Source organism: Cyclopterus lumpus, chromosome 6 (genome assembly GCF_009769545.1).
Source record: "Cyclopterus lumpus isolate fCycLum1 chromosome 6, fCycLum1.pri, whole genome shotgun sequence".
Lineage (NCBI taxonomy): Eukaryota > Metazoa > Chordata > Actinopteri > Perciformes > Cyclopteridae > Cyclopterus > Cyclopterus lumpus.
Genome location: NC_046971.1, coordinates 6,720,873 through 6,744,899, shown reverse-complemented (window position 1 = coordinate 6,744,899; position 24,027 = coordinate 6,720,873). Strand labels below are relative to the sequence as shown.

Sequence of the window (24,027 nt, the reverse complement as noted above, 5' to 3'; positions counted from 1 at the left end):
GGGTAAAACACGGTGAAGAAACATCCTTTGTGGGGGGGGGGGGGGGGGGGGGGGGGTCTGGTGCAATTTGGCAGAAGCTGCCCTGCTTTGATAACTGTATCTTAATGTTGCTGCCTGCTGAAGTCATTTGGGTGTGGTTAGATGTGAATGTTTATGGCTCTTGGCGACTGTCAAGTTCACTTTCTTTCCTCATTTTTAGGGCTCGTTAAGGGTCGGGGTCAAAGGGGGGGGGGGGGGGGGGGTAACCACGGCGATCACCTCGGACACCTTCAAATTAGCATTCGGTGTCGCGGTCAGCGATTGCGTACACTGGTTTCTAGCTCGAGGGCTCAATCGGCTGTGCATCACGTCTTTGTATCTGCCGATGAAGGTCCGCACAATGGAGTGGAGAGAGCACCGTGTCAAACCAAGAGAACCGGGGCCGAACGCTCGCTGCATTATGGGGGATGGAGCAGGGGGGTTAAGTGGTTCAACCGAGCTTACGGAGGACTCCTCTTCTGTCCCTGAAATAGAGGAGGTGATTTGTAGAGTGCCTCTCCGGCTTATTCCTCCCCCCCCCCCAAAAAAAACAACAACCACTCAGTACATGTCTCTGTAGATCTCCTGCAGGAGCGGGTGCAGTGAAGTGTCTTCCGTCTTTTTGATCTCCTGCACCAGCTGGGCATGCTCCGTGACCAGCTGCCGGAGGTCAGCCAGCTTCTGCAGCAGCTTGGGGAAGAGGAAGGCGTTGTCGGGGTGATTGGCCAGCAGATGGAGGTGTAGCACCTGCACAATGCTCTCCTGCATTCGCTCAATGTGCTCCACGTTCACCAGGCCCGGGCGGTCTGATCACACAGGGGGAAGCAAAGCAAACTCGCGTGAGATATTCACCATAATTACCCTGTTGGAATACTAATTATTCGGAAACGAGGGAAGTACCAGAATGTTTTTCGCAGCAAATTAATAGTTTAATCATGAACATCATCATTTTTTTTTTCCTACCTCCGCAGCAGATGATAGCGGCCACGAACAGAGCCAGGTCACTGTCGTCCAGCTCCATCGCGTTAAACTTCATCGCGAACTGGAACTTTGGCTCCATCATGTCACTGAACGGCCGCCGCAGGCTCTTGAGGAACTCCCGGGTGATGAAGCCCGAGCCGTAGGCGACGAGGAGGCCGTCCTTGTTCATGCAGGAGGCGAGCATGGCGAAGAGGGCCTCGTACACGCCGTACTTCAAGAGGGTCACCTGGTCGTTGAGGTCCAGGCTCGAGAACCCGGGCACGGACTTTGCAAACTCCGTGAGCTCGGTGACGGTTTCCACCGACGTGCACTGGCAGCAGTGGAAAATCCGAACTTCTGCCTCGCGGTCCTTGAGAGTTCCCCCGGAGCCCACCATCTTTGGCACCAGCGTCTGCTCGGCCAGCTTGAGGGTCTCCATGTCGTGGATGACGAAAGGCTGCGGAGACGAGGACAAGCTATATGTGAGCTATATGTGGGAGGTATCGTTAAAAAGGGGTTTCCACTTGAAATGCAACAGTACAGTACAGTGCGCTGACATCATGCATGGATGATTTGTGTCAGACTCGGGTTCAAACACACGTCATTGCGGTTTGCATTAGAAAGCTGGCTTGCCCGTCTTTTACAACTGCAGTATAGAACATTGCTCATTTTTTTCTATAAGGCCATTTTTACACAAACTGCTGTTCTCTCAGTAGCTGCAACCTCTGATCATACACATAAATTAGGTAGGTCGTTCCTAGAACCTGCATTGTTTTTGGTGATGTATTTTTAAAGCTTTTGGACCCTCATCTTGGTGCGAGAGTAAGAGACTTTTTAAACCAGATTATTTTATGAGCGTGCAAGATTGAAAAAAAAAATGTGTCCAGACACTGAAAGAATTAAAAAAATATAATTTTTAATGCAGTTTGTAACTTTTTTTGCCATTTTGTTTAGAAGTTTGATATTTGTATTATCCAGCCATCATGACCAGGAACCCCTTGTGAGAAATATTCAAAAGCAAAGCGGGCTTACAAGGGAATAGTCAAATTATCTTTCATAATAAAAATATGTATACACAATAATAATAATAATAATGTCGTATGCACGGTAAAGGTAAGCCGCTCTGGAAGCACATGCTATGGTAGCAGTGATGCCCTTGATGCAACCCGATAAGTGGTTTTAGCTGAGTCACTGTTTCCACAGTGGACCAGTTACACCATCTGAGGAGCAGCTCCACCTGCTACTTCACATCACATCAGAGCTAAATGTGGGCTTGAGTAGCAGGAATATGTTATGAGGCGCATGGCATTTCTACATCAACACTTGTCACCAGTTGTGACACAAGTTGGTAGAATTTAAAAAAAAAAAGAAATCATAATGTTCTTTTTTTTTAATAAAGGCAACAATCTAAATGTTGACCGTGAAAATAGTCAGAATGCCTCGAAACAAGGCCGAGCGTTGCGGACGGTAAATACGTTCGCCTCTTTTTGGAAGCGGAGAAGCCAGAATCGTCCCTGCATATTTACTCTCGCCGGCAGCTACAAACTTATGGACGCTTAAAAAAAAAAAAAAAAAAAGGTTTGCGGAGCATTCAAAAGATATTCACACAGTTTACACTGAAAGGCAGAATTACACTGATGGCGCTGCGCGGCGTTCGCCTCGTCTTCAATGTCTTTGTGTAGCATGTTAGCGTGCTAGCATTAGCTAAGTGCAGCTGCTGCTGATGGAAATGTCTTGACCCGATGCCGGCAGGAGATCACCAAGGTAGGCTTCATCCTCTCTGGGCTTCTGGACACAACATCGCGGCAATCCATCAAATAGTTGAGATATTTCAGTGCGGAACAACATAACCGCCCTGAGAGCTAAATGAGTATAATGCATTGGCTATTCTGAACTTCCTCATTAGAACTCAATAGGTGGATTAGCGGGCAGAATAAATCAATAATGAAAAGAATCGTCAAGTTTAAGCCCTGGTGGTAATAGTTACCGACTCTATAAAAAGGCATTCTCACACTTTTATTATCCAATAAAAGTCACGTGATCATAACCAGTTATCGGTGTCGCCCAGAGCAGCAGGTGGACATTTCTAGAGCTGCTTTTTTTAAAAATGTTTTTTTTTTAAATAGGACACCCTGTCAAAATTATATGTACAGTTAGTATAAATCATAACCCAGCGAAACCAGTTGAGTCAGACAAACAAGATAGTCGCGTTACACAAATAAAAGTGAAAATACATTTGCCAAATGTGAATTATGGCTCAGTATTCCTGGCAGACGTTGAAACGGATGAGTCTAACCTGGCGGAACATTTCTGACTCGGATCCAAATAAGTTGACGACAGAGCTTACTTTTTTCCCACAAGGGAGACTAGTCAACCATTTGAATGAAATACTAGACAACTGAAAAATGATATATTAACTAAATTAATATGTCCAGCTGCAGGCACACAAATACCGATTAGACGAGACGATAGTTCAATTCAACTGAGTTTGATCAGATTTTCTGTTAGTAAGTGCTTGTTATTACTATCATCAACTTAGATGATGTCATCGTGTATCACAATATCTCGATATATGATTACATTGAAAAACGATAAATTACCATATTCAATTAGCGGCCAGCCTTATCAGGGAAGCTACATGATGTGTAAAAGTGCCGTGACACCGTAAGCGAGCACTGAAATCAAGCGGTGGATCAAACACTATGTGTCCCCCCCACCCCCCCCGGACTCCCTCTGGATGGACACTTGTCCATCGAAGAGCTTTGAACTCCAGAAGCTGAGGGGGGGAGGGGTGTGTGTGTGTGTGTGTGTGTGTGTGTGTGTGTTTGAACATGAATGTGCACTTTGACTGACTTGTCCTTCTTGACCTTCTTCACACCGACACACATCCATCCCTGGAATTCACAACAAACTCTGGGCTGCAGTGACCGACCCTCTCCTCCTCCTCCTCCTCCTCCTCCTCCTCCTCCTCCTCCTCCTCCTCCTCCTCCTCCTCCTCCTCCTCCTCCTCCTCCTCCTCCTCCTCCTCCTCCTCTCTCCCTCTCTCCCTCTCTCCCTCTCTCCCTCTCTCCCTCTCTCTCTCCCTCTCCCCCCCCCCGCAGGGCAGCTGGAGGGAGAAGTGATGGGCTCATACACTGGCTCTTTATACACATACAGATGTTTCCTTGTCTCGGCTTGGCCTGCACTGCCGATTGAGCAAGTTATTTCTGTCTCCGAGGGGTCAGCATGCCGGGTCATATTGAGACATTGCTTCTATTGCACATTTTAAAAGCGTGGCTCAGAAACTAAATCCCTCCAATGGGGAGGATACACATAAAAAAAAAAGAAAGAAAAAAAAGTGGGTTGCAATACAACACGACATCGACCTGTGAGGAAACTCTGGTAAAGACACACACACACACACACAGACACAGACACACACGCGCACACGCGCACACACACACACACACACACACACACACACACCAACCCACTACTCTTAATCAACGTACAGGTGTGGTGGTCTTGCCGGTGAGGATGGTTCGAGCCTTGGCCTTGTTCATGTTGAAGTTCTTGAGGTAGGCCTCATAAATCTGCCGGGCCAGCGTCTTCTGGTCGGCCACCTGGGGGTCTCCCACCTCCCTGTCCACCGTAACCATCTCCGCCTTCAGCTTGAGCTTCTCCGACTGGGGCATGCGGCCAAAGCGGATGGCTGAAAGCAAACGCAGAGCCAAAGTCAGACGAAGTTGAATCTGTCAAGTCGCAGATTGATTTTTACAGCGTGACAGAGGTTGCAGAAAGATTCAACAAATACAATGTGAATATTAGATGAACTATTATAATTAATATTATTAATAGAAAACAGAGGACATTTGTCTAAATAGCCTGGGTGAGAAACAAATTCAGATCCCCAATTCCTCTACTTAGTCCTTGTCTTGCTGCTTTAGTCTCATGTTTCATTCATTTTTCTCAATTGAAAATAGACAATAAGAACGGAAACAGAATCAATCTCTATTCATCAAAGAAAAAAGGTAAAACAACTTCCCTTTTCATGCATCACAGCAATAGAACATTATGAACAAACACAAAAGGTTACAAACATGTTGCAAGGTGTGCTTCAACACTACACAAGAGAGGTTTTTCTACGAGAGGATGCAGGCATCTCTTAGACAGCTTGATCCCATTTGAAGAATGAGATTACAGATGAACTGTTTTTAACCCCTCCCTGCCAATTTGAAGAGGCACAAGCTGACACACACGCACACACACACACACACACACACACACACCTCTGAGATTCCAACATCCAGCTGCACCAACCGCCTGCTGCCTCTACGAGATAACAAAAGCATACATTTTTTCTTCAACAAGCTGCTGACTGTGGAAACAAATCCAGGCCAGCGGAGCAGGACTGAGCGGGGATGGGGGTACGGATCTAGCAGACAGCATGCGGGCCCATTAGATTACTGCTCACAAAGTGGATGGATCATCTGAAACTGGTAAAGCTCAACAGCGAACGCCTGGGCAAGAGTCAAGTCTAATTAAGATGAGGGGAAGTGAAGCTAAGCCGAGCGTAAGTCCATCTCCTAACATCCACCGTGAGTGGATGAGTGGGGATGGGGGGGCTAGAGAGGTGGGAGGTGGACAGTCTGTCGTCCCATTAAATCAAATGTTTCGAGGGATCGTTTGTAGAGGACGGTTCCAGCCATTAATAGCTTTGTTTTGCTACTGTAAGACTTATTATTACGGTTGAATAATCAATCGCGTATGTGTTGTGTGATAATACAAGATATTTGCTTCTAGAGAAATTAATCAGCCAAATAAAGTACATTGAGCTATGTACATATACACACACACAAACATACATATGTATATATTGTTTTAATTGTTTAACTTGTTTTACAAATGTCAAATACACACACACACATATAAATATATACAAATATTTTATTTATATAAAATAAATAAATAAATATATATATATATATATATATATATATATATATATATATATATATATATAGTTGTGTACACAACTCAATGTGCTTTATTGGAACATTATATTAATTGGCAAACTGTATACACACACACACACACACACACAAAACAAAACGTTCCAAGTTTCCTGATGACGTCTGAACCTTTGTTGATTTGATTTGAAAGAAATTCAAACCACCGAACCGTTTCAGAAAGGACGAATCAATCGGCCGTCGATTCCAACAGAAGGACGACGCTCCAAAATTAGCAGAAGTTTGGTCTCGTTGCCTCTTCGACCGCCAGACCCCAAAAGATCAGGTTGCACTGGTTTCACATCCCCTTCCCCCCCCCCCCCTTCTACGGTTACATTTAAAGCTCATGAAACTCCATACACTCAAACCCTTAGAGGAAGTGGAGTCGACACAAATACATGAATCGTTTGATCATCCATAGCAAGCCTCCTCGGTCAATAACCCCGCGGGACTAAATAAAGACGCTCTGCATCCTCACGTTCACAGCCACCGGGTGGGAATATCTGCAGAGTGTGCACAGGCTATATGCAAACCCACCCACTGACTTTGACCTTTTTCATTCTTCTTTTTAAAAATATCCCAACGGATCAGAAAACACACACACACACACACACACACACACACACGTTTCAGTGTTCCTTTTCCAATCAGGAACTTGACCTTGGCAAAGGGTCAGCATGCCATGTTGTACGTTTACACAGAGTAAACAGCATTCACCAGAATCGCAAACTTTGACCTCAATATTCCTTTATTCCAACCAAAGGTAAAAGTCTTCCCCCTCACGGCTGCTGAAGACAGAAATCAAGTCCAAATATTGTTAAAAATACAGCTAAATTAAAAATAATTGTTTGCCAAGAATAAAAAGGCATCGTGAAAGTATATTCTTATTTTGACAATTAAATTGGATTTTTATAGAAATAAAATAAAGTCAAATTTTAATTCAAAATGATCCAGCGCTGCAGTATGCACAAAGATGGACAGACCATGCACTGCACATGAATGAGTCTTTTTTACTGAATAAAGGAAAATACAGGCGGTCCCAACGATTAAATGGGTGCATTTGGAAGACGCTGTCTAATAGCCTGGATTAGTCCTCAGTTTGAGCACTGCCTTAACATGCAACTTAACACCCAACTGTGGTGTTCAATTTCCTATTCATACTAATATATATATATATATATATATATATATATATATATATATATATATATATATATATATATATATATATATATATATATATATATATATATATATATATGTGTGTATGTGTGTGTGTGTGTGTGTTTACAGGTAACAAGAACTGCCCCGCCCCCTTAGGACTCACCGTTGTGGGACATGCCCACCGACAGGCACTTCTGGAAGCGGCAGTATTGGCACTTGTTGCGGTTCTTTTTTTGGATCTTGCAGCGACGCTCACACTTGTCGTACTCCAGCTTCAGACGGATGGTCCGCCGAAAGAAACCCTAAAAAGGGACGAGAGGAGAACATTGTTAGAATGTGAACACTGCTCACCAAAAATAAAAAATAAAAAATACTAATGCTGTTGATTTTTTCGAAAATGATGCATGAATGAGACATGAACCCCTTGGACCAGGTCAGAAAATACATAAGCACATTAAACCTGAAATGCAATAAACACAGGGAAATGACTGACACCTGAATCCCCCCTCTGGAGATCAATAAAGGCTTACTGTATCAGGATATCAAGTTTTAGGATCCAGTAAAAAAAAAAAAGAAGAAAAAAATGAGTTCTTTATTCCCATATGAATGGTGCGTGGCAATATCGCACGAACAGTTACACCATCAGTTTCTCTTCTCGGACACAATCTTGACAAGAGGCGAGGAAAAGATCCATGTGTTGGGTGGAGGGAAGATAATGTCCCGGGGAATTGCTTCACAACATATTTTATAGCAAGAATTGGAACTTCATCCCAGAATGTCACCCACTAACCTCCAACCGACATGCGCGCACAAAACACGGGTGACAGGATGCTCAGGCCAAGTGGGCTTCACACCGACACCGCTCGTGTCCACTGTCGAAAAGGATCAGCGTATTGACAAGAGGAAAGGATTCATGGTATGTACGTGTATGTGTGCGAGTATACGAGAATACTTGAAGACAAAATGAGAACAAGTCGGGTCATTTTTCACACGTGAGGTTTTCGTTCGTGCTCTCCGCGGTGATTTGATTGGCTGGGTTCTGTTAAATATTCACATGCACCCGATCAAAAAAGAAACTTAAAGAAAATCAGAAATCTCATCAAGAGAGTCCAAAGATCAGTTTGCGGCAATAATCTTTAATCCTCTCCTTCAATATTCAATCATTCACACTCACTCAAACCCAAACACCTGCATGGGATATTTTTCGACTTCAGGGAGTCGCCAACACTACTTTATAAATATTAATAGGCCCGGAGGTTAAAACGCATCCCATTAACTGCGATTCAAGTTCCATTGGGCGACCCATATATCATTTCCTGTCCCCTCTCTAGAGGCTTTAAATCAGGAAAAATTCAAATCAATTCTGGGGAGTAGCTTTTGAAAATGTGCCAACGCCTCGCTGGCACTATTGAGAAACCACTAGCTTTGCAAGAAGGGGCTTCATTACCCTTTGGCACATCATTGGCCACTCCTGATAGATGCACGTTTCATGACTGCCTCCTAAAAGGTAGGCGAAGCTACACAAATGTACCTTGACCTTTGTGATAACCTTTTTGTTTTACAGTCCTACGGCTTCACACCGCGTAGGTCCACTGCGGTCCTGGCTGCACTTTATGTGGATTCACAGTACAATCTCTCACTTTTTTTTTTTTTACTAAAATATAGATTACCGACTTTACACACGCACACGCACACGCACACTTCAAGTCAGGCTATCTTTGTCCTTCGGTGCCTCCTAAAGAAACCGCCCTGGGTTGCTCTTCAACATGACTGGTAAACAATTAACTGATGGATTATTGAGCGACCATGTTTAAAAGGCTGACCCTGGTAGTTCTGATGCTTTTCTGGACTCATCAGTAGTCACAAGACGATGCACAGCCTCTGGATTTCTGGCCGGGCATGTCTCCTTTTTTTTTTTTTCTTCCTCCAGTGTTTCAATATTGTTTTTATTGTGTATAGTCAGGAGACTGTGATTATTGGCTCGTCTGTGCTGGAGCGTGGGCGACTGTGGGAGGACGTGATTGATGGATATTGACAGAAATATTGATCGGGGGAGAGAGAGAGAGAGAAAAGAGCAGTAAGTAAAGCACAGTGTGAGGTGAGAAGATACTGTGAGAGAGACCAGTTAAGGCAGAGATGTGATGGTTTCAGATAATAACGTCCATTAAAAAAAAAAAAGACACTCATCAGTCACTCATCTTTACGCCGGTCTCGTCTTCAGAGTCGTGTGAAATATGAATACAGAACTTCCAAATGTATAACTCATGCGCGTGATCGTCGTCTCACCTTGCAGCCCTCGCAGGCGTGTACTCCATAGTGGTAGCCCGAGGCTCGGTCAGCACAAACTCGACACTCCAGATTGAGCGACGAGGAGGCAGACGAGAACTCGTCCTGGCCCGCCACCAACCCGTAAACGACCGACGACGGGCTGGATGCCGGCGTCAGGGCATCTACAAAAACACAAGCACGTGGGAGATTTAGAGGGGGGCATCGAACACATCTTGAAGACAAAACAAAGTGTCACCAGAGCACCAAATCTGTGGCCCGGGAATGTTTGACTCGTAAACATCGTGAATAGTGCCGGCCTTCTTTTAAAAAATAGTATTTTCGAAGCTTTTATAGAAGGCAAATATTTTGTAAAGAAGTCGACAAACAAAGATCCAGTGGAGGACAGCTCTTCTTTTTTTTTTTGTGCACAGAGCTTCTCACAATGGTGCCACCCGCAACTGCACATTCAAAATCAGACGAGACAATGGTTCTTATTGACCCAACACGCGGAAAACAATCATATCGGATTTGAAAGTGGGCGCATGCACAGACTCAGTATGTATCATTTTGTTGGTGCCGTAGACCTACTCTTACTCTCTGGGTGTGTGCACACCCACGCAACTGTTTATTCGCATTGTGTATGGAATAGTGGTCTTTATTGCACTGAAAATACTGATGACGTCAACATGATGCGCATGTGGACCTGGAAGATAACCGGATGACTGCACTCCTCGTACTGTATAAGCATCAAAGAACCGGTGGTCTGAAACCCTCTACCCTCACCTCGACAATTGTTGTAGCTCTTTGAAAGAAAATAGACAATCGGACGAGCATGTGTGTGTTGTCTCTCCGTTGTAAAAGTCTGTTTGCTGTGTTCAGTTTCATGCATCTCATCTACAACGTATTACTTTCTAAAAAGGTCAAACACGTGATGACTCATAATACTTTGTTATAGGCCACAAGCTGATCTTGTCACCACAATCAGGCAACAGTTGAATCTTTATTTTGGGGGGCAAATGTTCCTGAATGGCTGCAAATGCTGTGTCAACTTGTGGAATTTAAAAAAGGACAGCTTGACCTCATATCTGTCACTATAGCATAACATTGATTGAGTAGTGTTACTTATCCTTCTCATGGATGACAGGTCATAGGTGTCCAACAGCTTTCTATTTCCACCTTGTGAGGGCAACATTGTTGGGTAGAACAGGCTACATAAATAGCAAGGGTACAAAACAGTGGCACCAAGTCAAGCCACATGAGTTGGCCGAGAGACGCCAGAATGGGGATAAGTGATATTTGGCAGCGTACGTGGAGCCGTGTTCCCGGCCTGGTGCACATGTTTCCACAATAAACTGTTTAGAGCAGCACTCCTAAACATACATAAATCCTCTTCCGTGACATCATAAAATGATTCCACGACGCCTTCTCCCCATATTTCCCTCACGTTTGTCCTTTCCTTCCTCGCTCTATTCTTCCAGTAAATGTTTGCCTTTCTGGACTATGCACGACTTCTTCACCCCTTGCATAATCTGTCAATCGGCATACATTTCCCAGCTGCCCATGTGACTTTTATTCAGAAGGCAAAATGGATGTTTCGCCTTCCTGAGAGGTGGTGCATGGTGGCTGAGGAATGTGTGAATTCCTCATTGGATGTGGGGCGAGGAGAAGGGCTGGAGGAGGAAGGAAAGAGGGGCTAATCAGGGAAACATAGAAAACATGTACATAACAAAGAGGAGAAGAAATAAGGAAGAAATGGGGAAATACATTGGCAATAAATGCATCAGGACACACAGTCCAGAGACGAGGACAAACGGATTACGACTAAAGGAGTGTTGCCCGGAGGGGTGAAGTGGGTGAATCAGACAAACCAGAGTAAACAAGGGGCTGTCAAAGGATTGTAGAGTGGCTTTGTTGTAGTTCAAGGCAAGAGGTTAAATTCGCCAAAGTATATGTCCTCTCTGAACATGCAGTTGGCGCAACTAATGGCTTAGGGGTTAAACTGAGGAACCCAATGCTATGATAACAACAGCAATGGCGAGGAGATTACACTGAGCTCCTGGGGACACTTTGAAACTGGGAAAGGGCAGTATGGGAGCAAACCCCCCCCCACACAATGATTTCACCGCATTATCAATAATCTACATCGATCATTTTTTTAATTCAACGATTATAATGAGACTTCACCTAGAACAGTGGAACCTTCCGAGCCATTGCTGGAGGACTGGTACTCGGGGACATCGAAGGAGCTGAGAGCGTCGTCGTTGATGGACTGGGAGATGTCCTGGAGCTCCTCCATGCCGCCGATGAAGTCGTCATCGCCGCACAGGGGGCTGCCCAGCACCGAGTCCTCCAGGGGTGAGGGGGGATGGTAGTGGCTCTCTATGTCGACCATCGCGGTGCAGGAGAAGGCTGCCGACACCTTCACTCATCAGACTGGAGAGAGGGGCACAGGGGGGGTGGAGGGTTGAAAAAAAGACCACGAGGTCAAAGAGGTCATTTGGAAACACAAAGTAGCAGACGGATGAAGACACGGTGATGAATAATTTCTAAAAGGTCACCCCTGTCTGATTTTCTGGAGGCGTGCTAACGAGGGTAACAATGACAATGCTAACATGCTGATGTTTCATAATTTAGTGTGTTCGCACGCCAACATTTGTTTAGTCGTGATGACTACAGAGTGCATGTCATTGACTTGGAAGTACTTGTTTTGCACAAAGTACACACTGCAAACATAATGCATAACGCACTGCAGACCTAACAGTGCTGACGCAACGTGCGGCCTTCCCCCGCGAACAGAAGCCGCATGATACTATGAGGGGTCATCAAGGGAATGAAGGTTACGGCGTATCTTATGACAAAACACAGGCCCCCTCCTCCGCCCATGAACCATTCACTCCAAACACAGTAACCGTATCCTTGTAAACCTCATAGCGCTGCAGAAAGAGAAAGACACAGAGGACAGAGAGTGAAGCAGGAGGACGTGCGGGAGGTCACCGGGCTGGTTCGGGCCGTGCCGCGATCGGTCCGGTGTTGGCTGGAAGAGACATGACAGACAGCGTCTTGAACAGTCGATGGGCGAGATGTTGCTAAACTGCACAGTGGGGAGTGGGAGGAGCTTGTTAGTTAAGCTTTGGAAGCCGAGCAGCGGTATTTGGATCTTACACCACGTTAGAACTTCATACATGTGAACTGGGTCAATCTTCAGTAAGCCCATTTCCATCAGGAACATCAACATGAGGGATGGCGACAACGCGGCAGCTGCTGCTCGCACTCAGCCCTTCCACACCTTTATGACTGGCTGCTTTAAGTTTACTCTTATCCTACCCCTGTACTGTGAAATGCAGTGCAGGCTGTTTGTCGCATACTTAAAACCCCCCGGTGCTCCCTGCGGGGCTAATTTTAAAGATTGAATGACAGACACAATTGGTATTCCATTGAAGGAGCTACAGAATGTATAGATCATTGCATACTCTCGCCCCGACTGTAGAGGGCAAACCAACTACATGAGGCAAACGTGACTCTTTGTGTTAAGTGGCTGTCAAAATGTGCAGTATGGGATTCAGAGCATTCACGTAGCAGCAAACTATTCGCTATGTAAAGATATAAGTGATATATAGAGATATTGAGTGACGTCTACCTGAGCAGAGAATGACAGCTCTCCTGCTGCGTGTGTCAATCGGCGCTTCTCCTTGCTTTGTCGACATAGCCAGACAGGCCGTGCATGTCTTTTAGTGCACGTGCGCACGCTCCACTGCAGTAGTTCACGTCCGCTGCGCTCATGGCGTCGTCACGGGGAAGAGCGGCGTCCTCCCAAGGTTCCCCATCAGGTAAACGCTAGAGTCTTTCAGCACTTTTGCTAACGTTTGCACTGTTAGCGCCCTGAGCTGCGAGCTGTCGGCTCAACCGTCACCATGTTGAGAACCATTGAGAGGCAAAAGAAATGCTCCCAATCTCGGATAAAGCGCCTTGAACCAAAGTAATTTCTCCTTGAAAATTGACATTTTAACCCTTCAAATAGGAGGGAAAAATGGAAGAACCATGGGAAGGTCCCTACTTCCAGGCTTGTAGGGGACTAGCATGACTCAAGCAGATCAGTAATATAACTGCACAAAATAACAACAGCACAAAAAATATCGCCTGGCTCCATGTCCAATCATGTGGTAGCCTATAACATGAATGGATATCGATGAGATGTAAGGCAATCTTTAGAGCACATTGTCCAATACAACTCTGACTTGTCGAAAATGAAATGCCAGTGCAGTCCATTTACGGCAGAGGTGGAATAATAAAGCGAACTTAAAGGTGACATGCCTGCTCCGCCACATGGATGTCTGGGATAAACATAGCAGCATTTTGTGTGAAACGGTCAACATTTTCAGGTTTAATAAAAGGGTCCAAAATACAACGCAATGAGTACAGTTTTAACATCAAGAACCACAGCCCACAGGAACTAAACTGAATGGAATAGTTGGAGGAGCTGAAGATTCTCACTTCACAGAAAAGAAACCTGGCATGTGAGTGGGCCGCCTTACTGAGCAACTCACTCTTCAATACACTTGGAAGTCTTGAATGGAGGCAGTGTTAGCTCAGCTAGGATAAAGCAGACCTCTTTAGCATTCAGCCACGAGCTCCTGACCCTCAGGTCTTCCTTCAGAGGACATCCTGTTTCATACACTTCACTCAGCACCGTCTCATCGCAGTGTTGCTTGGAGGGGAAAATATAGAAGCTTCTTGGGTACAGCTCGACTAACCTTCATGCTCTCCAACCTGGTGAAAGTATTATCTAGTTAGATAATTAGATACATTTGGACTTACAGACTATCAAAAGTTTAGTATGCATGACCTTTCCTCAAATAAAATACATGACACAAGTCCTTTACTGAACTTATGACCAACTCCCAGCAGCTATGAAGTGTTGCCATCAACATACAGCATGACGACGTACAGTCAACATATGAAGCCGCTTAGCTGCAGACTGCAGAGGCCTTGAGGATTGGGACAGAGCGAGAGAGAGACATGGTGGGGTGGAGAGGAATGTCAGTTACGCTACATTACGGGGTCTTCATCAACGACGTGCAAGACAGAGGCCAAGAGGGAGAAAACAGCGGTTCCTACGGTAACAGCGAGCCTTTGTCTTTTAGGTCAAGACCTCTCTTGTGCTCACTCAACCACGCCTGCTGAGGGCACTGCACACACTGAGAGGAAGATGAGCAAGGTCACATGAGTTTGAGTGGGTTAGGGTTGGAGTTAGGGTCCAAAGGGGGCAGGAGAGGGGGGTGGGGGGGTTACACTGACAAAAGACCACTAACCAAGGGCCATGAGGTCGCCATGGCGATGCCATAGCAATGCCGACGCACAGGCTTTAAAATGAGTGGCAGAGGGCGGGCAAAAGGCATGTGAACACAGCTACAGCCTGCTACCGTTGCAGACTTGCATGTTGGCAAGTCTGGACCAGTGATCACAGGGCCGGATGTATGAGTGGAGCATAAATAAGCCATACTGTCAGATGGATTTCTCTACGGATGCTTAGCATGTCCACCCAGCCCCCCCATGTTACGCTCATACATCGCGGTGAAGACCCACATTAGACAGGCAGGCCATGAAGCTGCTGGTAAGCTCTGGCTGAGGTGGATAAACAAGCAAATGAATGAAACTCAAGCATGTAGACAGTCTCCGACTCTCCCAACTGGAAAACACTTAGAACAGCAATCAAGTCAGTCAATACAGCCGTCTGAGCTCTTCACAGGAAAGGATGTGTACACAACTTGCACTGTTGAGGCTGACAGACTCACTTCATGTTATCCGATCCCGTGGCATCTCTACGGCCACACGGGCTGAAACACACACAGCCTCCACGACCAACCATCGTCTCTGGGGTATCCAATGAAGCTCTAGGCTTTCCAAATCCATCATCGGCGAGGGCAACAACACAGCAAAGAGTGCGACGACAAGAAAACACAGACAAAGCTGGCAGTCGACCAGCACCCAGAGGTGTGTACGGGCTTGTCTCGCCAAGGTGTGGAGAAAAAGAACACTACTGAAGAAAAACATTGTAGTCCCTCCAAGTACAGGGGAACATACCTTGGCAATGAGCATGGATAGAAGAGAGACATGTTATTCACATACTATTTGTCTGCAGTATTGCTACCAGTCTATAAAATGTGTGCCCCCTCCCCCCCCCCCCCCAAAGAAAGACTGCTGATATGTAGAATATGGAAACCCAATAGCAACTTAAGGAAGCAAAACACTACTGCCCTACCGTCCTCATCCAAAAACTTGAAGTCTTCCATGCAACTTTGGTCCCTGACAATATGACATCGAGCTCTTTCCATGAGTTTGTAGGACTGTTCAGTGTGTGTGTGTGAGAGAGAGAGAGAGAGAGAGAGAGAGAGAGAAGACCACACGTTAATGTTTAATCCACACATCCCGTGGTCTGATTGCTAACAGGCCTGTCAGAAGAAGGGCTCCAGGGGGCATAACAGTGATCTTAGAGCAGGAGTATGGGCTGATGGGGCCGACCCACCAGCTACGCCTGTCCATTTGTTTGAAGAGTTCACTATGAGCTCAGTCTGGACCGTGCCCGCATTGTAAACACTCAACTGAACCCTTATCACTCAGGGGCTGATATGCTGGCCGGCGCCCTCTTATCATTATGGAGATTGACCAAAGTACAGGGGAAGTGATTGACATTGGACTTTAGATGTGGTCTGCGACAGATGAGCCGTGTGATGCTTTCAGGTCACTAACCTTGTCAATTCAGGGTCCGTGACAGCACACAGCAAATTATGTCGGGCCATTTTTAGACTCGGGAGGGTTCAAACTATTGTTTGCAAAGTGGAGTTCCTGAGTCATAAATACTTTACATTCTTAAAAGCTGATTTTAAATGCATGCTTCAAAGTTTCTAATTTTTGGAATTACTGCGTTCTTTCCAGACACCCACTGGTTTCCAGTCATGCGTGTCCGTAATGAATATCCATCAGCGAACGTGCACGAGTTGCTCAATCCATCACCACTGACATTAAGCCCGCATGGGGCTTTGGCAATGTACATTATTGTTATGGAGGTAATGCGGTTTAAGAGCAGATTTATTTATAAACTTCTGCACTATATTAGCTCCTAACGGCAATCTAGATCTAGATCATGCAGACTTGATTTTAAGGATTACACAACTCAAGTTTCTGGGTCTGCTAATAGATAGAGATATTATTTTACTCAATGTCATTTTTCTCTCAATTGCTCAATTTTTTTCTAAATGGACATGACTTGTGAAGTGTTACTCAAGATGAGCGCTCTCTTTGGCTGTGAGCATATTAAACACCCGCTGCTGTGTCAGGTTGAGAAATAAACAGTAGGTTGCATAAGCCCCCAGTGGACTCTGACCTCTGTATTGACAGCATGTTCATTGTCAAAATTAATTAAATATTTGCACACGCCAACAAGACAGAGCCCTTACAATCTGACGAGAAAACACTGGCTGTTTATAGCAGCCATAGTGTTTTGTTTCTCGTAAGGCTGCCAGGGAGGAGGCATTTGTTCCTGTTGGCTGACACATTAAGCATTTTTATACAATAACCAATAATCCAATAACCCCTAAAGGGCAATATGGTTGTAAATTGAAGCATTGAGCAATGCATTGGTAATTCACAGTACATTGAATTGCATGGGACATCTACAGTATGTCTGGGAAAGCCACTGGATTGGTGGTCATGCTATACTGGTAGTTGTTAATAAGACTTTAGGTCTGAAGTGTCAGTGACTGTGGGTCAGTGGTTAGCAGGTCCGTCTTTCAATCAGGGGGTTGGTGGTTCAATCCCTGCCCTTGAGCAAGACACTTAACCCTGAATTGTTCCCTGTAACTGTGTCTACAGTGTTTGAATGTAACATGATTGTAAGTCGCTTTGGATAAGAGCTAAATGACATGTAATGTAATGTCATATGGAGAAACGACACAGCTGTTAGACCTTGACCTGCAGTGTAGCTCCAGCTTAACGTGCTTCCCCACCGCGTTAGATGTATTTACAGCTGAACAAATGGCCGACTCGACCCCTACTGTTGCCAGCTGCAATCACCAATCGCTTACAACACTGTCAAACGCAACTTATTTCCAAATCACAAGAAACACGCAAGGCCACAGACACAAAACCTCCCGTCAATACATCCAAACTGTACATTTCAGAGGGGGGAAACAACCACAATCTGGTTCAGCTGCTTTTATCTCTAGACAGATGTAGAGCTGGGAATGACAAGACAGCAGCAATATAAATAAATATATATATATATATTTTAATTTTATTTATTTATATATATATATATATATATATATATATATATAAATAAAAATAAAAATAAATAAAAAACATATATATATATATATATATATATATATATATATATATATATAAATATATCAAACTGGGCCAACAACGCCCTAAAAGGGCTTTTATCATGAGTAATGAGTCACGTTAACTTTCCCCGTTTCTATGATCCATACATACCATCGTTGAGCTGGGTTTATTTGGCTTAATTAAAGAAATTCTTGTGCTCAGAAGCTTTTGGAGCTTGAATACAGAGACGGACACGTTTAAATGTTATGCAAGTGTGCTCGACACATCATCAGACTCATATTTGGGAAGGTGTACATTGCCTTCCAGAAATAAAAATATTACACATGCTCAGCCCAATGTTCATACCACGGCTCGTGCCAAAGAGAAGGAAATGTCCAAGTGAGTCTGTACTGTTCCACCAGTTGCTCTGACCACTGCCAAAATAAAACCATCGCCCCCTGGTCACGCAGGGACACAAGAAGAGCAAACAAAGCTCTGACTGACCACCACTTGAACGCAGTGCTGCCAACAAATATATACAACGTAACATGCTGTGGCCTCATTTAAGAGGACAGCGCACGTGTTTCAACATTACAGGACCTTTTAAAATGCTTGGCATGATGCCAGACGATGTACAGGAATAACTGGGAGAAATCTTACACTAGATGATGAGTCATTTGCATACGTTTTGCTGACTACAGCTTCCCATTGCAGCCACATTTAATGTATTTGGGTTGGGCGGACAAAGAAAAATAAAACATTTAAAAGATATTATTTTGCAGTCTCGCAACTTATGATGGGCATTTCACTATATACACAAATGCTCATAACAATAATACACTAGTTGCACTACTTTAATAAAGCCGCAGAACATGCAGTCTTCAAACTTCTCCGGATATGCCTTCCTCTTTGCCCACAACAATCTTTCCGAAATATGTGTAAAGGGAGTCACTACGTTACTGAAAAAAAGAAACATAACGGGGAGTGCCAGAGTCCAGAAATCACTCAAACTGAGATGAGAACAGCGCGGAGCTGGACGCTGCTCGGACAGCTGGGTGTATCCGATTACATTTTCCAGCATGACACTGGAGTCCTGAGTTCCCCCTTTCTGGCTGCCATTCCAGCCTACATATTTGTGGAGAGTCATGGAGCACACAGGCCTGGTGACAGAACAAAACCAATTTGCTACTTACTGCCGCGGGATCACGGAGTATGAAAAAAAAAAAAAAAAGTATGTTCATCTGGCTCCCGACAAGTGAGCACAAGCTGCAATCAGCAAAACTTGCAAACGGTGTTGGTTTTCCAAGGGACCGACTCATCCAATTTACACACAAACACACGCTCGTGAAATGCAACCGATACATCACTAAAACACCCTCGTATGCTACAAAGCTTACACAGTAGGGTTATGTTGCTTCTCGGAGTAATCTCCCTCCAAAACGTCCAAAACTGTCAAGGCCCTTTGCTACACTAAAACCAACAAGATCAGATGAGCACAGAAGGCCACGAGTAGAATGAGGCTAAACCCAATGGTGTTTATGTCTCAGTTTGGGAGTGGAGCTGTAAGAGAGTGTGGGCTTCGTCGGTAATATAGTTGGAATGGGAGAGTAGATAAGACCAGGGAGAGATCATTGATGAGGATTTCTAAAGGCTGAGGATGAGGATCAGACCACATTGCCTCAACTGCAAGGTAATCTTCCAACAATGGGCGCTAGACAAACAGGAAGATATGCGAGACAAGACTGGAAGGGGGGCGGGGTGGGGCGGGGGAGACAAACAGGTTGGGGTGAGAAAGACATTCCTCCAAGAAACCTGTCAATTCCTCCAGTCCTATGTCGTCGTGGGTTCGACATGCAAATCTGGTGTACATAAACCATCCGTCCCCAGTCAGTCAATCTCCAGTCCAGAGCTGCTTACTGTAAGTCTGGCTGGAGGGACTCAATCCTATTCAACCCAGAGGGACTTTACCTAAAGCAAAGCTCAAAAGGGGAATAGACCCGGCTCAGACGAAGGTCAAACTTGGGCATTAGAGGACGTGAGTTGCAAAACAAACAGACCGCAGGCGTGTCGAAAAAACAGCCACGCAGGAATGAAAATAGCACAGTGCAACTGGGTGTGTTACTACAGGTGCCGACAAAGAGGGTGCAATTCGGTCATCACGGTGGCAACCATTTTATCATCCACCCCCAATGACTGCGCAGCAAACAGTACAATGTGTGTTTGTATGTGAAGATGCATCAAACTCAATGCTCCTCGAGCAGTGTTGGGAACACCTCCCTCCCTTCACACCTTTTGTCTGACTTCGCCCGAGTTCAAATGAGTACACCACCATAGATTTCGTCAAGGAGAGACGGTGCATAAGACTGTATCCAGTACGCATAACGTGCTGTATGTTGGCAGTCTGTTTTTCGAGCGTAGACATCTGGAGCTGCTCTAAACACCTTTTTTGTTTAAATGTGCTTGGATGACCCCGGTCAAACCTGTATACGTATTTCTTTGGGGGTCTTACGGATGAGAAATACCAGAAGCGCTCTTGAACCTGAAGAGCCAAAAACAAGGCAGTGGTACCATTGATCTTTGCCAATGGACATCTAGAAGATCCGCAATCACATTTCTTTTAAACTATGTTCAATGTACACACAGAACCAATGCTGGATGTTAAGACCCAAGGCAGTGTTGTGTCTTACACACAAAGCCCACTACTGACATGTTTCCACTGCTCTTAAACTCTTTGGATGCAGGGACTCAGAAAATAGGCCAGTGGAGCTACATTCTTGTTGCTAGACATACAATATGTCTCTTTGAGGACCCAAAGCAGTGACAAATGATGAACGCTTGAGACTGTGCCCTTGTGAACAGAACCTGAAAGTCTGGTTGGAGGAGCAGAGAGGAGAAAACTCTTCCGTTCACTCTGTTCTTGTTTAGACTGTCACTCCAGGCTTGTAAACGAAACCTGGCAAAAGCTGATTACAGGCCTCAGGTTCCTGGAGACTAAACTGTCAGAGTGCCAATAAAAGCCAGCATTAAAAAAAAATGTCAGGTGACGTTCTGTTAAGGCTAACCTCAAGAAATACAAACCCTTGTTTGAGACTGGGCAGTTCAGACGGTTTGGTTCTTAAGGCATTCCTGCATTGTGCATGAGAGATAAGGGTATCTTAAATGCATTGTGTCCCTCTGATTACATAGTGAAGTTTGAAGATGAATTACAAGCACTTAAAGACTCACCACACCTTCTGAAAAGAGTGTAACGAAAGCTCTGCAGACCAAGAAAGTGAGATCCAAATCCTCCTGTTCCACACACACACCACATATGGAAATTATCACCAATATGTTCGGAAAACCTCGGGAAAAGGTTTTGAATGAACTTTTCTGAATTTTTAAATGACACTATGCATTTGCCTGGTATTAAAAAAAAGAAGTGATTTGTTACTATTGTTTTGATCAGGGTTTGGTGTGTATATATATATATATATATATATATATATATATATATATATATATATATATACTGTAAGATTTGTGTTCAAAGCTCCGGGTCCCGTGGCCGCAGGAAATTCAGGATTCGATGAGTTAAAGTTTAACAATATTTAATGGCAAAGATAATACTCATGTAGCGTTCACGATCGTGGGGCCAGAAAGGAGGAACTCTCCACAGACGGACTGCAGCTCCCAGGGAGCAACAGACCGGGGCTGTCTCGAGTCTCCAGACCAGTAGAACCATGTTCCCCAGAACAAATGCTCGGTCGTTAGTATGGTCATGCAAATGAATTCACACCTAAAGGTTAGTTCCATTGGTCAGTTCAAAGGATGCCGCAGTTCTGTTCGCTAAGCCAATTGATAAATTAGCGGGGTCAAAGCTCACTCTTCCAGTCAAGGACAGGAAGTTCCCCTTCACAATAAAACCCTATTATCCTGCCTTCAGAATAAAAGCAACACATTAGGTTTCAATCGGCATCCATTTTAACTATTGTCTAAACAATAAAACATTCACTCATTCTCATGCATCATACAGTTAATAATTACATTTGTCATTAAAACAGAATAATAAAACAGTGATCCTCTCTTATGTTTCATAATACATTCCTTCAGAATATTCCTCATAATATCCCAAATTAATTATCATATCTTTCTTTATGTATTAATTTAAAACATAAACTTCTCTTATCTACATGTGCAAATATATATAAAATCCACTACAACCTAACAATACATACATATATATATATATATATATATATATATATATATATATATATATATATATGTATGTGTATATATATATATATATATGTATGTGTATATATATATATATATATATATATATTGCAGAAGTGATTTCTTCTTCATTCTAAAGAAGAAAAGGAATCAAAATAAATAAACGCTGTCACTTTGAGGTTGTGTCAAACATTACGTGATTATTAATTGATTTCTATGATGATAAGGTGGTTCTGAGGCAGGACCTTTGATCCCGAGTTAAGTGCCACGTCAATGTGGGGACTGGCTTTGAGGGCCAACAGAGAGGATCTCATGTAGAAGCCTGGCACACAAAGGGCCACGTTCTGACCCACAGAATGGACATCTTCAGATCCCCTTCAAAGTCTCACTTTAGGACACGTCAGCAGAGAGCAAGACCTCCAGATGCAACTTTCCAATGATTACTAAAAAAAAACAATAAAGTCTCCTTTCATCATGTGCATTTCAAAGCATGAACAAAACTTCAACTAGGAATGCACATGTTGATATCCCCACACACATTCGACCTGGTCATCACAAACTCCGCCCCCATCACCAACCTACTGGTTTACGATCTTGGTGTGTCTGACCACAAAATAATATCAATGGAGTTGCCCTTCCCTTCTCCCCACACCAAACCCACGCGGCAGATCCATTTCAGAAATCTGATAAACATTAACATGGATGCCCTGGCTCTGGACCTTAAATTTCTCTCCTCTGGCTCTACCGAATTCCTCTCTGGCACTGACTTAGTGGATTCCTACAACCAGTCCCTGAGCAGTCTTCTGGACCTTCACGCCCCCATAAAATCCAGGTCAGTCTCCTTCTTGCACCCTGGTACACCTGCGAGCTGCACAAGATGAAGGCTGCTGGGCGTGTCATCGAGCGGCGGCTCAAGGCTTCTGGACTGACTGTTCACAAACAGGCATATAGAAAGCACAGGAAGGCCTATGCAGAAGCTCTGAGAGATGCACAGTCCAAGTTTTATTCCACCATTATCAACAACAGCCCCGGTAACTCTAAACAACTTTTCTCTACTGTAAATCATCTTCTCAAACCGCCTTCACTTGTCCATCCTGAGGCCACTGAGGATAGGTGCAATATGCACATCACTTTTTTCCGACAAAAAGTTGAAAACATCCGCTCACACCTCTCCGCCACTGCTGTCCTGACTCTCACAACCACCGACCCACCATCTGAGTTTGTCCAGCCTCTTTGCTCCTTCTCCATTGTCACACAGGAGGAAGTGGAGGATATGATCAAAAACACAAAGCCAACCACCTGTGCTCTGGACCCTTTCCCATCAGCTCTGCTAAAGACAAACACATCTGCCATCTCTCCATTAATCACAAAGATCATAAACCACTTCCTCCTGGCAATAACCTTTTTGAGAAGTTTCAGTCTGGTTTCCGCCCTGGCCATAGCACTGAAACAGCCTTGGTCAGGGTCACCAATGTCCTCATGATGGCAGCAGATACCGGTTAACCATCTCTACTCATCCTCCTGGACCTAACAGCTGCTTTTGATACAGTTGACTACAACATCCTCCTTCACCGTCTGAAATACACCATTGGACTCTCTGATAAAATACATAACTGGTTCACCTCATATCTGTCCGACAGAACGGAATACGTTACTCTGGGCAAAGCAAAATCATACACCCACAAGGTCACCTGCGGTGTCCCTCAGGGCTCAGTGCTGGGCCCCACTCTTTTCACCCTCTATCTGCTTCCCCTGGGTAATATAATCAGCAGGCATGGGGTATCCTATCACTGCTATGCTGATGGCACACAACTCTATATGAGGACAACCCCCACTTCTTCTGCTTTCCACTCTATAGCCACACTCACCACCTGCTTGGAGGACATAGAGGCGTGGATGAAACTCAATTTTCTTCAGCTAAACAGTTCAAAAACAGAAGCCATCCTAGTTGGCACACCACATCAGCTCCGCTCTTCCACCATCACCTGTATCACCTTCTCCGGTCAAAACGTCCCTCTTTCCACATCTGTCACCAACGTAGGTGTTAAAATGGACCCCAAACTCACTTTTGACACCCACATCAAACACC

The 24,027-nt window shown here is 44.6% G+C and overlaps 1 protein-coding gene across 2 annotated transcripts; it reads right to left on the bottom strand.

The window, feature by feature from the left end:
- Nucleotides 1–579: 579 nt before the first annotated feature.
- pparab (peroxisome proliferator-activated receptor alpha b) lies at nt 580–11,812 on the bottom strand. Of its 2 annotated transcripts, XM_034534661.1 has the most exons (6): nt 11,583–11,812; nt 9,417–9,580; nt 7,294–7,432; nt 4,470–4,669; nt 982–1,435; nt 580–824 (listed from the first exon to the last, which is right to left on the bottom strand). In XM_034534661.1, exons 1-6 carry the CDS (start codon nt 11,788–11,790, stop codon nt 580–582), a joined length of 1,410 nt encoding a protein of 469 aa, XP_034390552.1. In that variant the 5' UTR covers nt 11,791–11,812. The 2 variants fall into 2 exon arrangements, with proteins under 2 accessions (XP_034390552.1, XP_034390550.1); XM_034534659.1 differs by lacking the exons at nt 9,417–9,580; nt 11,583–11,812 and adding an exon at nt 7,921–7,978.
- Nucleotides 11,813–24,027: the final 12,215 nt, after the last annotated feature.

Bases quoted from the DNA above. Each gene is read 5' to 3' on its own strand.
- pparab (XM_034534661.1), bottom strand. From the start codon at position 11,790: ATGGTCGACATAGAGAGCCACTACCATCCCCCCTCACCCCTGGAGGAC. The intron at 1,436-4,469 runs GTACGTTGATTA...TCGTCTCCGCAG, and splicing joins CCGGCAAGACCACCACACCT to CCTTTCGTCATCCACGACAT. The intron at 825-981 runs GTAGGAAAAAAA...CTGTGTGATCAG, and splicing joins CGCTATCATCTGCTGCGGAG to ACCGCCCGGGCCTGGTGAAC.